The 17,552-nt window shown below is 44.7% G+C and overlaps 1 protein-coding gene across 17 annotated transcripts in view; it reads right to left on the reverse strand.

The window, feature by feature from the left end:
• LOC110488913 (E3 ubiquitin-protein ligase RNF130) overlaps positions 1–17,552 on the reverse strand; it is a 69,972-nt gene that overhangs the window by 7,748 nt on the left and 44,672 nt on the right. For all 17 annotated transcript variants that reach the window (XM_021561378.3, XM_090198466.1, XM_090198460.1 and 14 more), the window contains 4 exons: positions 17,108–17,179; positions 10,853–10,935; positions 1,816–1,912; positions 670–892 (listed from right to left, as the gene is read on the reverse strand). In XM_021561378.3, coding sequence (XP_021417053.1) covers positions 670–892; positions 1,816–1,912; positions 10,853–10,935; positions 17,108–17,179 — 475 coding nt within the window. The remainder of the gene's footprint in view (positions 1–669; positions 893–1,815; positions 1,913–10,852; positions 10,936–17,107; positions 17,180–17,552) is intronic.

The raw sequence follows: 17,552 nt of genomic DNA on the forward strand, positions 1-17,552 counted from the left end.
GTGCAAGTGGTTTAGAATTATCATTTTGCCTTTAGTTTAACCTAATATAAATTGCATAACAAGATATATATAATATATAAATAAATATTTCATTTTTCAGAGGCTAATGCCTTCACTAAGTTTGTGAACTATGAAAAGGCTACATTTTATTTATTCCTATGTTACGCTTACATAATAATTATATACATTTGGTGGATGTTTATATTTGTCCCTCTTTACACAGATACAAGTGTGCATTATACGCATGTGTGAATTGGAAATGTTTTTTTTTTTGTTTTTTTTTGCATATCCCAACTCTCCCTGAGACACACTCGGAGAGTGGGGTCACAGCCAGGGTAGGGTCTGCCATTATCAACAATGACCCTGGAGCAATTAGGGTTAAGTGCCTTGCTCAAGGGCACATCAACAAATGTTCCACCTTGCCAGCTCAGGTATTTGAACTAGCGACCTTTCAGTTACTGGCCCAATGCTCTAACCGTTAAGCTACCTGCCGCCCTGATTTGCAAGGATCAAATAAAACTGTGAGAAACTTGAAGTAGGTGCATGGGTCACAGTGTGTTCTGATTTTATAATGCTGAATGTAACCTTTCATATCAATAAAGTCATTTGAAATAAAATCTAAACTTGAGTTGAAGACTAGAATGGTTGTCCAGGGCGGAAGCTGCTTACTGGTGACGGCGATGTTGATCTCTCCGGTGCGGGGGGTGAGCTCTCCGCTCTCTGAGGGGATCTGGGGTCCAGTGCCGGGGTGGCCTTGCTGCAGGGGCTCCAGGCTGATGGATGTCTCACTGGACAGGTCCACCAGGGCTGTCCGCTGGCTGGCTATCGTCTGGCTGCGTCCTATCCTGTGGTCCATGTCGAAGCCGACGTTGTCCACGCACGGCAGGTTGGGCTAAAGGGGGTAGGGGAGTAAACACAAGGGTTAGAGGAATGTTATGGCTAGTGGTTAAACAACGGTTAGAGGAATGTTATGGCTAGTGGTAAACACAACGGTTAGAGGAATGTTATGGCTAGTGGTTAAACACAACGGTTAGAGGAATGTTATTGTTAGTGGTTAAACACAACGGTTAGAGGAAAGTCTCATTTGTGTCATATTAACTTGTTAGGTCATGCTGATCGCTAACCCTGATTTTGACCATGACCTTAACATGAACACTTAACTTCAGAGAAATTAGCTCTTGTAGCAGCAGCTCATCAGATGTGATGATACCACTTTAGTCCTGGTTTGACTAGTTTCTGACGTCTGAGCAATAGTTCCATAACTTACCAGCAGGGGGAATACTAGGACTACGGATGAGATCACACACAGCTGGCATAAACAGATGGTTACGCAATTGCCTGGGCCATGTTCAGTCGCCAAACATTCTCAAACGTTGCAGATAGAAATTCCATGAATAAAGCTGATGTGACTCCTTATGCTACATGTCAGAGAGGCATGTTTGTTCTACATTGCCTATTTCTGTCTGAACGTTCCAAAACGTTGCATCGTACTGAGCGCGCCAAAGGATGAACATGGTCTGTCACAATGACGGGAGTAGCAGCATGTGAAGGGCAACCTGGGGAAATAGCGCCTTAATCTACAACACAACACAGGTTGTGTTGTATTCTACTGTTAATTAACATAACCATTTAATTGAGATAATGACAATATATTAAGGCAATCTTTTTCCTCATTATTTGGGTCAAGAGTCGTTTGTGACGTTGATCACATTATTTATTTTTCAAATGAGTACTGGCATTGCCAACATTTGTATACTGACTTCTAACACATTTCTACTGATAAGGAATTGAGATACTGACTATACTAATACTCACCATGATGCCCAGAGCTTTGAGGATGTTCAGTTTACACATGGGACACGTACAGTGCTCATTCAGCCAGGGGTCCACACACAGCTTATGGAAGACATGTCTGTGCAGAGAGACACAGAAGCAAAGAACACGGTTGAAGAGCAGGAAACCACCTTCACAAACAAGCCCCACAACAGCCTACATGCGACTCTTCAAAGTCAGACATGGCCGTCTTTACGTCCTGCGATTGCACAATGACCGCTCTGTTTGAGCTGACAAGGAGGGCCTAGAGTATGAACGAGCAAATGTAACACTTTAAGGTCCTGCAATAAACCATTTATTAACAGGTTTACATACTATTTCTGAATCATTACTCCTACATTTGTAAATGTCAATAAGCAATCTCTAAAGAGTCATTGATGCATTTATAAGCACTATTTTAACTGAACTGCCTTTCTCGTCAGCACGCTAGGCTTGCTAATGCTAAGCTAGCATGCTGATGAAGAAGGCAGTTTACTTAAAATAGTATTTATAAATATAATGTATAAATGTGGACCCCAGGAAGGGTAAATGCTGCTTCAGCAACAGCTAATGGGGATCCTAAAATAAAAAATAACAAAACAAGACTTAAGAGATTGCTTAAATGGTAAGTCAACTCTCTACAACCTGTTTATTATAAATGGTTTATTAAGGGACCTTATTATAAAGTGTCACCGAAACGAGTCACGCTTTAAAGACACAGTGATCACTGTGGCGCAACTTGGACACAAAGTTGACATTGTCTGTCCGTCATGACACAAGACAGCCATTGTGGATCTGAGAGAAACGTCATGTTTGAGATAGCGGTCTGCTCCTTATTTTGATATGATGCCGGACGGCCAGTTTCAATGCACTTCAAAAGGACCATTAGGACCAGAATTACTGTAGCTTGTCTTGCCTACCTCATAATATAATCACTAACCTTAACAGCTTAATGGCTTTATCAAAAGCATGGTGCATAGATTATTATTACAACATTAAAGATCCTCATGATGAGCATCCATAAAACAATACAAGGCCCCATTACATCATCGCTAAAGAACAAATCCTTAAGTGCCAGTACCAACCATGCATAATAGAAAATACTTAACCGCCGATTCCTAAGGACAAACATAAAAGTGCACGTTGATTCTGTTAAGTGCCTGTCTAACATGGCCGGGCATTTCCTGGGCATGTTCTGTTCCTTATCGAAGCCACTTGCAGCGGCCCTCTACCAATGCTTTACTTTCTTTCAAGGGGGGCACAGAAAACAAGGACTCCATGCATTAATGATGAGTCCGTTTACCATACAATGGCTTGGGGAGAAAGTCAGTGGGCAGTAAGAAGCAGTCCTGCAAGAGAGAGACTTTTGGATAAGCTGTGGTTGTAGTGAGACTTGGATACGCGTGTGTGTGTGTCGATAAGCTTTGATTATGTGTGTGTGTGTGTGTGTGTGTGTGTGTGCATGTCTATTTATATAACCAGTGTGATAGTGTTTGGGAATGTGTCAAAAGGGTGAGCTTGTGTAGTAGTTTGTGTGATTGTTTGACAGTGTAAATGTGTGTGTGACTGATGTAAAGTCAGTCTGTCTGTATGTGTATGCTGTAAGTGAGACACTCCAGCCAGGAAAATATTCCGCTCACAGTCTGTGCCTGCATCCCAGAAGGCCCATTGGGCTCTGGTCAAATGTAGCGTACTATATAGGGAATAGGGTACCATAGCAAACACACTCTTTCTTAGAGCAGAGTAAAAACAGAGAAAAAAAATGACAGTCGGACAGACGGGTAGATACCTATTAGATACTATAACAGATGCCACCACAGAACAACAACAAACCAAGATACTTATGTTTGTTGTTCCTGTCTTGGTTGGTATGTTTGGTTTATCCAGATGACATGTTACGGCATTTAAAATATTTGTCCGCTTGCCTACCTGCCTGGCTGTCTTCCCGTCTGACTGCCTGCCAGCCAGCCTGCCTGTCTTCCCGTCTGTCTGCTTGCCTACCTGCCTGGCTGTCTTCCCGTCTGACTGCCTGCAAGCCAGCCTGCCAGTCTGTCTTCCCGTCTGACTGCCTGCCTGCCAGCCAGCCTGCCTGTCTGTCTGTCTTCCCGCTTGCCTACCTGCCTGCCTGTCTTCCCGTCGGACTGCCTGCCAGCCAGCCTGCCTGTCTGTCTTCCCATCTGACTGCCTGCCAGCCTGCCTGGCTGTCTTCCCGTCTGACTGCCTGCCAGCCAGCCTGCCTGTCAGTCCATTCAAGTCTGACCAGAAAAATCATCCCTCTATTGACAAGACATTGTCCTATAGACTGATATTAAATGTACAGAGACAAATTGAATGGCTGATGGCAGGTCAAGTGTACTCCCTTACTTCAATGCTTTTAGTTATTGATTGGGCATAGCAGCATGTACTTAAGGGAGGCACCAGAGGGATTGGTGTTCAGAGATACAGTATGAACACAGAGGATGCAGCAGTATGCACACACGTGATAAGGACCGATAAACTCCACATAAACAGCTCTCTCTCTCTCTCTCTCTCTCTCTTACAAAACACTACAAGGTTGCCAATAAAATAAAATAAAATAGTTATCCATCTTGGTAGCATTGCAGTGTGCCCTAAAACCACAAGGGCACAAATCAAAAAGGTACATTTTGGTACTACTAACATGACCAGTAAACTGCACAGGTTACTCCAAATCTGTAATTAAAACTGTTTCGGTTGTTTTGCATTTTAGTGTTCAGTTTCGAATAAACAATATGAACACGTACCACGCTGCACCTTGGTCCTCACCTTCTTCCACCAACGGCCATTACATGCAGTAGTTCAGACATAATGATTATTGTGCATTGCATTGTGTGTCTTTCACCTAATTAAATAATAGCAGGTTGAGGCCTGAGGCAAAAAAAACACTGTTTAAAATCAGTTGCAACGATGTCAAATCAAATCATTTTATTGGTCGCGTACACATATTTCGCTTAAGTCATCGCAGATGCAACGAAATGCTTATGTTTCTAGCTCTAACAGTGCAGTAATAACAAACAATACAAAACAACACAAATTAAAATATTCTAATGAAGAAATATCAGAACGAGCAATGTCAGGGTCTGGAATACAGGTCTATCTGTATTTGATAGTGTGTATAGACATTATGGACAATATATGATTAGAAAAGGTGTGTACAGCAGTAGTTATATAGGATGAGCATTGACTAGAATGCAGTATATACATGTAAAGTGGGTGAAACAGTAGAGTACAGGGTGGTAGCCAGCTAGTAACAGTGACTAGGTTCAGGGCAGGGTATTGGGTGGAGGCCGGCTAGTGATGACTGTTTAACAGTCTGATGGCCTGGTTATCAGTCTCTCGGTCTCAGCTTTGATGAACCTGTACGGTCTCTGCCTTCTAGATGGTAGTGGGGTAAACAGGCCATAGCTCGGGTGGCTGTCGTCCTTGATGATCTTATTGGCCTTTCGTGTGACACCGGGTGCTGCAGATGTCCTGGAGGGAAGGGGGTCTGGAGAGCCCTGCTCAAACACTTTCAACTTCCTTTAATGCTAGCTATCGATTTTGAAACATGCCTGACTATCAGCACGTCCACACCTTCTGTGAGGACGAGGACATACTGTATATGAAGTCTTGCCCTTTTTTCCTCATAGGAAGGACCTGTGTTCTTCACTTCCCCTTCTCCCAGCCCCTCTGATTGCTCCTTTTTGACAGAAACTGGATAAGCAGGATGGATGGAGAGCATTAAATGGTAGACGGCCCGTTTACATTTCTGATATCTGATCTGGACTGAACTGTTCTGAAGAAGGAGTGGGTACATCGTCCTTGTGTCAGTTGGGCCAAACTAAACATTTACATTCGAGTCATTTAGCAGACCCTCTTATCCAGAGTGACTTACAGTTAGTGCATTCATCTTAAGATAGCTAGGGCTTCCCGAGTGGCGCAGCGGTCTAAGGCGTCACTACAGACCCTGGGTACGATCCCAGGCTGTGTCACCTCCGGCCGTGACCGGGAGACCCATGAGGCGGAGCACAATTGGCCCAGCATCATCCGGGTTAGGGGAGGGTTCGGCAGGCCGGGATATCCTTGTCCCATCGCGCTTTAGCGACTCCTTGTGGCGGGCCGGGCACCTGCACGCTGACTTTGGTCGGCAGCTGGATGCGGTTTCCTCCGACACATTGGTGCGGCTGGCTTCTGTGTTAAACGAACATTGTGTCAAGAAGCAGTGTGGCTTGGCAGGATTGTGAATCGGAGGACCCACGGCCTTCGCCTCTCCCGTGTCCTTAGAGGAATTGCAGCGATGGGACAAGACTAACTACCAATTGGATATCACAAAATATCCAATTGGAGAAAAAGGGGTAAAAGTACAAAAAAATATATATACACAAAGAAAAAAAAAACGATAGCTAGGTGGGACAACGTCATTGTAAGTACATTTTCCCTCAATAAAGTAGCTATTAGCAGAGCTAGTAGGTTGTAACCCCTTAACCATAGCCCCAATGTGACTACACATAGATTAGACTGCTAATTTGGCTGCAACTGAAGAGCAACAGTGCATCTCCTAAGTCTAGGAACACCCATCTTCTCTCCATCTGAACTGATCTACAGATTCAAAATAGAGGTGGTCGGAAGTCTACTGGGAATCAGCTTTCAGCTGTCTAGTTCTTTCACATTAGTGCAGATGAAGGAGATGAAGTAGAGGAGGCAAGTAGAGGAGTGCACTCTGGATGTTCTGACATCCACAAGGCCAGAGAAGACACAGCAGATGGTGTCCAAGAACAAGACTGCCAGACAAGGGCGCGGTGGTGTGTGTGAGACAGAAAAATAGAGAAAGTTTGTGTCCGCTGCTGAGTGCTTATGTGTGCACGCATGTTGCGGAGTATATACAGTGGGGAGAACAAGTATTTGATAACCTGAAAAATCGGCAGTGTTTCCGACTTACAAAGCAGCTAGAGATCTGTGATTTTTAATCATAGGTACACTTCAACTGTGAGAGACGGAATCTAAAGCAAAAATCCTGAAAATTACATTGTATGATTTTTAATTAATTAATTTACATTTTATTTTTAAGTATTTGATACATCAGAAAAGCAGAGCTTAATATTTGGTACAGAAACCTTTGTTTGCAATTACAGAGATCATACGTTTCCTGTAGTTCTTGACCAGGTTTGCACACACTGCAGCAGGGATTTTGGGCCACTCCTCCATACAGACCTTCTTCAGATCCTTCAGGTTTCGGGGCTGTAGCTGGGCAATACGGACTTTCAGCTCCCTCCAAATATTTTCTACTGGGTTCAGGTCTGGAGACTGGCTAGGCCATTCCAGGCCCTTGAGATGCTTCTTATGGCACCACTCCTTAGTTGCCCTGGCTGTTTGTTTCGGGTTGTTGTCATGCTGGAAGACCCAGCCACGACCCATCTTCAATGCTCTTACTGAGGGAAGGAGGTTGTTGGCCAAGATCTTGCGATACATCCTCCCCTCAATACGGTGCAGTCGTCCTGTCCCCTTTGCAGAAAAGCATACCCAAAGAATGATGTTTCCAACTCCATGCTTCACGGTTGGGATGGTGTTCTTGGGGTTGTACTCATCCTTCTTCTTCTTCCTCCAAACACGGCGAGTGGAGTTTAGACAAAAAAGCTCTATTTTTGTCTCATCAGACCACATGATCTTCTCCCATTCCTCCTCTGGATCGTCCAGATGGTCATTGGCAAACTTCAGACGGGCCTGGACATGCGCTGGCTTGAGCAGGGAGACCTTGCGTGCGCTGCAGGATTTTAATCCATGACGGCGTAGTGTGTTACTAACGGTTTTCTTTGAGACTGTGGTCCCAGCTCTCTTCAGGTCATTGACCAGGTCCTGCCGTGTAGTTCTGGGCTGATCCCTCACCGTCCTCATGATCATTGATGCCCAACGAGGTGAGATCTTGCATGGAGCCCCAGACCGAGGGTGATTGACGTCATCTTGAACTTCTTACATTTTCGAATAATTGCACCAACAGTTGTTGCCTTCTCACCAAGCTGCTTGCCGATTGTCCTGTAGCCCATCCCAGCCTTGTGCAGGTCTACAATTTTACCCCTGATGTCCTTACACAGCTCTCTGGTCTTGGCCATTGTGGAGAGGTTAGAGTCTGTTTGATTGAGTGTGTGGACAGGTGTCTTTTATACAGGTTCAAAGAGAACAGGAGGGCTTCTTAAAGAAAAACTAACAGGTCTGTGAGAGCCGGAACTCGGTTGGTGGTAGGTTGGTAGGTGATCAAATACTTATGTCATGCAATAAAATGCAAATTAATTATTTAAAAATCATACAATGTGATTTTCTGGATTTTTGTTTTAGATTCCGTCTCTCACTGTTGAAGTGCACCTATGATAAAAATTAGACCTCTATATGCTTTGTAAGTAGGAAAACCTGCAAAAATCGGCAGTGTATCAAATACTTGTTCTCCCCACTGTATATATACAGTTGAGTCGAAAGTTTAGATACACCTTAGCCAATTACATTTAAACTCAGTTTTTCACAATTCCTGACTTATTCCTAGTAAAAATTCCCTGTCTTAGGTCAGTTAGGATCACCACTTTATTTTAAGAATGTGAAATGTCAGAATAATAGTAGAGAGAATGATTTATTTCAGCTTTTATTTCTTTCATCACATTCCCAGTGGATCAGAAGTTTACATGCAACCAAATACTAATTGAGTGTATTGCTGTTAAATTGTTTAACTTGGGTCAAACATTTTGGGTAGCCTTCCACAAGCTTCCCACAATAAGTTGGGTGAATTTTGTCCCATTCCTCCTGACAGAGCTGGTGTAACGAAGTCAGGTTTGTAGGCCTCCTTGCTCGCACACGCTTTTTCAGTTCTGCCCACAAATCTTCTATAGGATTGAGGTCAGGGCTTTGTGATGACCACTCCAATACCTTGACTTTGTTGTCCTTAAGCAATTTTGCCACAACTTTGGAAGTACGCTTGGGGTCATTGTTCTTTGGGAGACCCATTTGTGACCAAGCTTTAACTTCCTAATTGATGTCTTGAGATGTTTCGTCTATATATCCACATGCTTTTCCTCCCTCATGATGCCATCTATTTTGTGAAGTGCACCAGTTCCTTCTGCAGCAAAGCACCCCCACAACATGATGCTGCCACCCCCGTGCTTCACGGCTAGGATGATGTTCTTCGGCTTGCAAGCCTACCCCTTATTCCTTCAAACATAACGACGGTCATTATTGCCAAACAGTTCTATTTTTGTTTCATCAGACCGGAGGACATTTCTCCAAAAAGTAAGATCTTTGTCCCCATGTGCAGTTGCAAACCATAGTCTGGCTTTTTTTATGCCGGTTTTGGAGCATTGGCTTCTTCCTTGCTGAGCGGCCTTTCAGGTTATGTCAATATACGACTCGTTTTACTGTGGATATAGATACTTTTGTACCCGTATCCTCCAGTATCTTCACAAGGTCCTTTGCTGTTGTTCTGGGATTGATTTGCACTTTTCGCACCAAAGTACGTTAATCTCTAGGAGACAGAACGTGTCTCCTTCTTGAGCGGTATGATGGCTGCAGGGTCCCATGGTGTTTATACTTGCGTACTATTGTTTGTACAGATGAACGTGGTACCTTCAGGCATTTGGAAATTGCTCCCAAGGATGAACCAGACTTGTGGAGGTCTACAATTGTTTTTCTGAGGTTCTGATTTCTTTAGATTTTACAATGATGTCAAGCAAAGAGGCACTGAGTTTGAAGGTAGGCCTTGAAATACATCCACAGGTACACCTCCAATTGACTCAAATTATGTTAATTAGCCTGTCAGAAGCTTCTAAAGCCATAACATCATTTTCTGGAATTTTGAAAGGTTGTTAAGAAGCAGAGTCAACTAAGTGTATGTAAACTTCTGACCCGCTGGAATTGTGGTACAGTGAATTATAAGTGAAATAATGTGTCATGCACAAAGTAGATGTCCTAACCGACTTGCCAAAACTATAGTTTGTTAACAAGAAATTTGTGGAGTGGTTGAAAAGCGAGTGTATGTAAACCTCTGACTCCAACTGTATGTGTGTGTCGAAGGAAGAGGAAGTGTGTGTGTTTGTGGGTGCAAGTCATTTGGCAGCACTGGATCTAAATATAGCCGGAGCTACCTAGCAGGGGTTACGACTCACAGTGTGCAGCGAGACGAGATAGCCTTGATAGTGTCTGCATTTCCAAAACAGACCAGACTCCATTTAGCAAGAGAACAACTCCCTTTTCTCTAAGTTTGTCACGCTCTCTCACCTCCCCCCTCCTTCCCGTGCTCATTATAATTATTTTTTATCTTCTTCCAATACCTCCTCCGGTCTGTTACTTTCCGTAACTCCATCTTCTTTTCCCTCTCTCTTGCTCCTTTTTCCTGCAAGAGCTTAAATGTCATCTCTCACTGACATTACATTTTCCACTTCCTTTGTAAAGCATAGTGATCCACTAAACCAACACGCTCTATATGTGTGTCTTACAACTGATCCTAAATCAGACCCAAATGGTCAAACCAGAGGTGATTGACAGGTAGGAAAGACTCCTCCTATTGTATCAAGGTTTGTCACCTCACCTGCAGAAATACAGTATTAACTTTCTACCTTTGCTTATTGGTGGTGTGATACATCTTAATATGTGCAAATTAACTATGGCTGAACTGTGGGGAGGTGTGTCTCTGGTCTAGTCTGATGTGCGTCAGTGCAGTCGTCCCGCTGAGCAGATCAGCAGGAAAGGTGTGAGACGGATCAGATGGGGGGGGGGCACCATGTGATGGATGGGTGTGGAGATTGCCTCAGACAGGAGGAGAAACTTCAGGGAGGGGTAGAAACGCACGTCGGAGGAGGAAGGAGGGAAGGAGAGGAGGAGGGAGGGGATGTAAGTGGATGGTGTGACATTGAGAATGCGTGGATGGCGGACATGTTGTATTCCGAATCCGAGCGAGAGTTTGTTGCGTGTAAGAGCCACAAGGGGTGTCAGGCTGTCCCACACTCCTAGCTTAGGATGTATATAGGTACACACACAGTCAACCCACCAAACACACACACACACTCACTTGCAGGGCAGGATGCGGACCACGTCGTTGAGCTGGTATCCTTCGATGCACACAGCGCAGTGGTTGAAGTCCGGGTCTGTTTCCTGCAGCACAGAAGACAAACAGAACAGGCCAGTCAGTGTCAGACAGCTACAATGAACAGAAAGCCATCTATTACTGAGGAAGAACAGTGACAATCAATCAGACACTTTGCTTTTGACCATTCATATTCACTATCAACCAGATGATAAATAGCTGGTTTGTTCAACAGGCCGAGGTGCAGTGCCAAACATGTCCAGTGTTTCCTCTTGAATGTTTGTTTGGAGAGACATCAATACACTTTAGACATCCAGGAGGGCTGGGACTGAAAGTTTTATATTATTGTAGGCAGGTTGGCTGGCTTTGTAAAGGAACGTAATGGTAGGGGAAATATGTTCAGTATACAGAGTACAATTAAGTAGAGTACTCTTGTTGAATCAGCATGTCAGGGATGGAACTGATGGCCACGTTGCTGTGTCAACCACACCCATCACCGTGACAACGGCCATGGCAGCTGGCGGCACATCTGTGACTGACTGACTGCCCTGGCATGTCCATCACAAGGTGTCACGCTTAAGCGTGCCATATGAGGAAGAGAGAGAGGGGAAGGTGGGAAGAAAGGAGAGAAGAAGAGGTGTGAAACTTGCAAAGAGGTAAAGGGAGAGGGAGTGAAAGACAGCGATAGAGGGCGATGACACAAAGCATGACAAGAGAGGTGCAGAGAGCCAAGGAAAGAAAGAAGGAAAGAGGGGGTGATAGATTGAAAGAAAGATGGCAGAAACGTGTGAGAGAGAAAGAGAACAGTTTGATAAATATGTGAGAGAGAGAGACAGAGAGATGTAATCAATGCTGTGTTATTTATGGAGGGTGGCTAACCATCTCTGCTGACAGTAGAGAAGCTGCCACAGAGGTGCACAAGGACAGACTGGTGCCCAGCCCCGCCTGGCCGTGGACTGAATTAGCACGCGGTGCCGAGCGAACAGGGAGGGACCAATCAATACGCCAGGAAGAGCTAAGACAACACAGACCGGTCATCTCTCTAGTCATACCTGGGAACACTAGCCTAGTCCGACATGTATGCGCTGACTGTACACACACACACACACATACAACTTTTCAAAAGTTTGGGGTCACATAGAAATGTCTTTGTTTTTGAAAGAACAGACCATTTTTTTGTGCATTAAAATAACGTAACATTTATCAGAAATACAGTGTAGACATTGTTAATGTTGTAAATGACTAGCTGGAAACAGCTGATTTTTTATGGAAATTCTACATAGGCGTACATAGGCGCAATTCTACATAGGCCCATTATCAGCAACCATCACTCCTGTGTTCCAATGGCACGTTGTGTTAGCTAATCCAAGTTTATAATTTTAAAAGGCTAATTGATCATTAGAAAACCCTTTTGTAATTATGTTAGCACAGCTGAAAACTGTTGTTCTGATTAAAGAAGCAATAAAACTGGCCTTCTTTAGACTACTTGAGTATCTGGAGCATCAGCATTTGTGGGTTTGATTACAAAATGGCCAGATACAAAGACCTTTCTTCTGAAACTTATCAGTCTATTCTTGTTCTGAGAAATGAAGACTATTCCATGCGAGAAACTGCCAAGAAACTGACGATCTTGTACAACACTGTGTACTACTCCCTACACAGCACAGTGCAAACTGGCGCTAACCAGAATAGAGAGAGGAGAAAGTTTGAGAAACAGACGCCTCACAAGTCCTCAACTGACATCTTCTTTAAATAGTACGCGCAAAACACCGGTCTCAACGTCAACAGTGAGGAGGCGACTCCGGGATACTGGCCTTCTAGGCAGAGTTCCTCTGTCCAGTGTCTGTGTTCATTTGCCCATCTTAATATTTTATTTTTATTGGCCAGTCTGAAATATGTATTTTTCTTTGCAACTCTGCCTAGAAGGCCAGCATCCCAGAGTCACCTCTTCACTGTTGAGATATATAAATATATACACTGCTCAAAAAAAGAAAGGGAACACTAAAATAACAAATCCTAGATCTGAATGAATGAAATATTCTTATTAAATACTTTTTTCTTTACATAGTTGAATGTGCTGACAACAAAATCACACAGAAATTAACAATGGAAATCAAATTTATCAACCCATGGAGGTCTGGATTTGGAGTCACACTCAAAATTAAAGTGGAAAACCACACTACAGGCTGATCCAACTTTGATGTAATGTCCTTAAAACAAGTCAAAATGAGGCTCAGTAGTGTGTGTGGCCTCCACGTGCCTGTATGACCTCCCTACAACGCCTGGGCATGCTCCTGATGAGGTGGCGGATGGTCTCCTGAGGGATCTCCTCCCAGACCTGGACTAAAGCATCCGCCAACTCCTGGACAGTCTGTGGTGCAACGTGGCGTTGGTGGATGGAGCGAGACATGGTGTCCCAGATATGCTCAATTGGATTCAGGTCTGGGGAACGGGCGGGCCAGTCCATGGCATCAATGCCTTCCTCTTGCAGGAACTGCAGACACACTCCAGCCACGAGGTATAGCATTGTCTTGCATTAGGAGGAACCCAGGGCCAACCGCACTTGCATATGGTCTCACAAGGGGTCTGAGGATCTCATCTCGGTACCTAATGGCAGTCAGGCTACCTCTGGCGAGCACATGGAGGGCTGTGCGCCCCCCCAAAGAAATGCCACCCCACACCATGACTGACCCACCGCCAAACCGGTCATGCTGGAGGATGTTGCAGGCAGCAGAACATTCTCCACGGCGTCTCCAGACTGTCACGTCTGTCACGTGCTCAGTGTGAACCTGCTTTCATCTGTGAAGAGCATAGGGCGCCAGTGGCAAATTTGCCAATCTTGGTGTTCTCTGGCAAATGCCAAACGTCCTGCACGGTGTTGGGCTGAAAGCACAACCCCCACCTCTGGACGTCGGGCCCTCATACCACCCTCATGGAGTCTGTTTCTGACCGTTTGAGCAGACACATGCACATTTGTGGCCTGCTGGAGGTCATTTTGCAGGGCTCTGGCAGTGCTCCTCCTGCTCCTCCTTGCACAAAGGCGGAGGTAGCGGTCCTGCTGCTGGGTTGTTGCCCTCCTACGGCCTCCTCCACGTCTCCTGATGTACTGGCTTGTTTCCTGGTAGCGCCTCCATGCTCTGGACACTACACTGACAGACACAGCAAACCTTCTTGCCACAGCTCGCATTGATATGTCATCCTGGATGAGCTGTACTACCTGAGCCACTTGTGTGGGTTGTAGACTCCATCTCATGCTACCACTAGAGTGAAAGCACCGCCAGCATTCAAAAGTGACCAAAACATCAGCCAGGAAGCATAGGAACTGAGAAGTGGTCTGTGGTCCCCACCTGCAGAACCACTCCTTTATTGGGGGTGTCTTGCTAATTGCCTATAATTTCCACCTGTTGTCTATTCCATTTGCACAACAGCATGTGAAATTTATTGTCAATCAGTGTTGCTTCCTAAGTTGACAGTTTGATTTCACAGAAGTCTGATTGACTTGGAGTTACACTGTGTTGTTTAAGTGTTCCCTTTATTTTTTTGAGCAGTGTATATCACACAATATGTTAGAAATGTGTAAGTGCTTAAGATCCAGTTCTCTCTAACTTTGTTCCAACCAACTAAACCATTTAGAAAGGGTAATGCAAAATTGGAAGAGCATATGGGAGTTCTGCGTATGGGAGTTATGCGTATGGGAGTTCTGCGTATGGGAGTTCTGCTCAAGTCTGACAGGTTGTATAGAACAGATAGTTATCCGTACCAGGTCGCCATGCAAAGATATAGAGGACAAAAACATAGTACTGAGGCCCATCTGACCTAGTGGGGGAGGGGCAGTAGACCAGTTTTAAGACCCTGGGGAGTCTGCTCCATTTTCCCCCAACCCTGACCTCCTGTCACTGTGAGCGAAACAAGCTGCTGTAAATGGCTGCCTGATTAAATATGAATGTTGTCCTCTACAGAGGCTGCTGGCACAGAATGAGGCCAAGGCACACAGCACAGACCAGGCCGTGTGTGAAATAGGCTTCTGCTAAAATAAAGCAGATCTGTGTCACTAATGGCAGATTTTCATGATGGCAGAATCTGAGCTTTGTAGGGCCAGCGGATGACTGGGGTTGTGGAAGGGCAGAGAAGTGTCTCTCACCACCACAAGTCACTTTGGACTATGAGATGGAACTGATGGGTTATCAGTTGGCTACGGACGTGATGGAATAGTCCCTGACGCAGCCTGAATGTGTCCTATACGGACTGTGACACATGGGTTACAGAGCTGACCAGTTCACTATTGAATGTGGTGAAGTGGTCCCGGAGTTGACCAGCGTCAGTGTTGACTGAGATGGAGTTGACAGAGGCCTGGCCCATGTCCTAGGGACTGGTAAAATAGGTGACAGCGCTGACCTTTTAATGCTGGCACTGGTATTTCAATCAATTGAACAACAGCGCTTCCGTTTTGATTGAGCTGGACAATGGTGATATTGTTGGTCTATGAAGGAAATGGCCCTCCAGCTGAGCAATAATGTTTAATTAAACTAATGACCTTCATAGCATAACAGTCCATAGCAGCCGCAACATGTTAGAGATGCAGTGAATGCTGAACATGAATTTCTGATACACAGTAGAAGTGATGGCTCAATTGGTTGGAGCATGTTGCTCATAACTCCAGAGTTACAGCTTTGGTTCCCACATGGGTCCACAAATAGTGAATTTATGCGTTCGCTGTAATAACCATATAAAAGGTTGTATAGATAAGGGAAGGGCAGCCAAACATACTGGCTTAGAATGCTTCGTATTGTATCCCGGCAGTATCAGGTATAATGTAGTTAGCTCTCGACTGCAGCTTGTTACGCAAGCAGTCCTTTTCGGCTGTCGATGGTTATGGCAAGAGCTCGACATTGTGTTACAGCAGGGGAAGAGCTATCACAGGGTTGTCGCTGTTTCTCCCAAACCCTCCTTCCACTCAGTCATAAGGGCTCTTACGTCCAAAGCCATCAAGCATGTGCGAGGTTAACATAATTTACTGTCCAGAGGGACGTTGTGGCCTGAAACTGGTTGGTTATTTGTGACCAGTGACACTGTAGCCTGTTGTCATATCCGTCATCACTGTAACAGGCTGTATTATCTATCAAGAGCCTTGGCCCCTTAGTGCCTACCTTCTCCCCACTATACTTCTGCTCCCCAATATCCAAGCTCGACATTCGGCTCAGTGAGGTCAATCACTCCCGGCGGACTTCCTCCAGATGGGAGGTTTCAATTTCTGCAGCACACTCCAAGGCCCATGGTTTATTCATGAACAGAGACCTGTCTGACCTTGGCGAGGGCTCAGAGGAGAGGAGGGGCCGGACGGAGAGGACCAACCCGCTCTCCCCTCCTCCAAGCCCCGTCAGCCCTGACACTCGTCTTCACTGGAGACATTCTAAGAACCTCCGTTACACATCACTAGCATTTCACTTTTTCAGTCAGATTTCTACCATTTATGGCATGTATCAATGTAAGAAATTAATCTGGTGTTACTATAGGAGGATTTAGAAAGGATTTGAATCGTTCGTCTTCGTTTAGTCGTTCTGGTTACACACATTGACTACCAACCACATATTCTGGAATATTTGAATAATGAACCCAAGCAGTTTGTATTTAACATTCACAAGAGTGCAAGATCCCTCGATCAATAAATCAATCCTCTCCTTTGACACGTATGGCTGCAGCCAGCTCGTCTCCAATCACCTAAAAAGACAGCGTTTAAGCAGACACTTCCGTCCATCCATCCATACACTCATCCATCACCTTTGACAACCTCATTTGGAGCTCTTTTCGAGGTGAGAGGCAAAAATAAAGAAGAAAGCCTAATACGATAATAAACGTCCTTGTGTCAGATCCTAAAGGGCCAGCATTCCTGGAAGGACTTGATTAGCGAGAGAAACATGGCAGAAGCCATATTACTAATGGTGAACCTTCCACCAACCATTGGTCCGGAAGAGAAGAGCCAAGAAAGGACAGCGTGAATGGGTATTGGGAGGACTGTCTTGGTTTGTACAGGCAGAAATGTATTTATCATCTCTTCCTAACATTAGTTAGACAAGGCTGGATTATGGGCCAAGATCAACTAGACTGGATATTCTCAAATTCTGGAAAGGCTCAATCCCATATCTCTAGACAGCATGGACAAATGGCAATACATGGTTGAGAAAGTTACTAAGTTTGTGGACAGGGGGTGACATGGACAAGAAATAGTGCAGGCAGGTTTACCTTGTCCCCTTTCTTCACTGTCCTGGTTGTCAGCTTCCCTATGGCTTTCTTAGCTGCATCTCCAAGTCGACGCTGGCAGAGAGAGAGAAGGGATGAAGGGAGGGAGGGAGAGCAGGGGGAGGGAGGGAGATAATATTAAGGTGAATCTGGAGAGCAAATGTAGCCTGAGGGTTGAATTAACAATAGGAACGCAATATAACTTAGTCTGCAAAAAATACTCCTCTCAAACTAATTTCCCCAAACTCCATAGTGTAGCAGTAATTCAACATCCTTTTTGCTTTAAACATTTCAAACTATTGGGGAATTTGTGCAAAACAGTGCAGAAACATTGACTTCCTGTCCAGTCAAAGACATGATTGTTAAGGCGAGTTGTACTTTAAAAATTGATGAATAATTATATTATATTTGAATTCCCCGGCCTGTGAATTTTAGAACGTAATGTAGC

The sequence above is a fragment of the Oncorhynchus mykiss genome, chromosome 14, assembly GCF_057628025.1.
Source record: "Oncorhynchus mykiss isolate SJ-2025 chromosome 14, ASM5762802v1, whole genome shotgun sequence".
Lineage (NCBI taxonomy): Eukaryota > Metazoa > Chordata > Actinopteri > Salmoniformes > Salmonidae > Oncorhynchus > Oncorhynchus mykiss.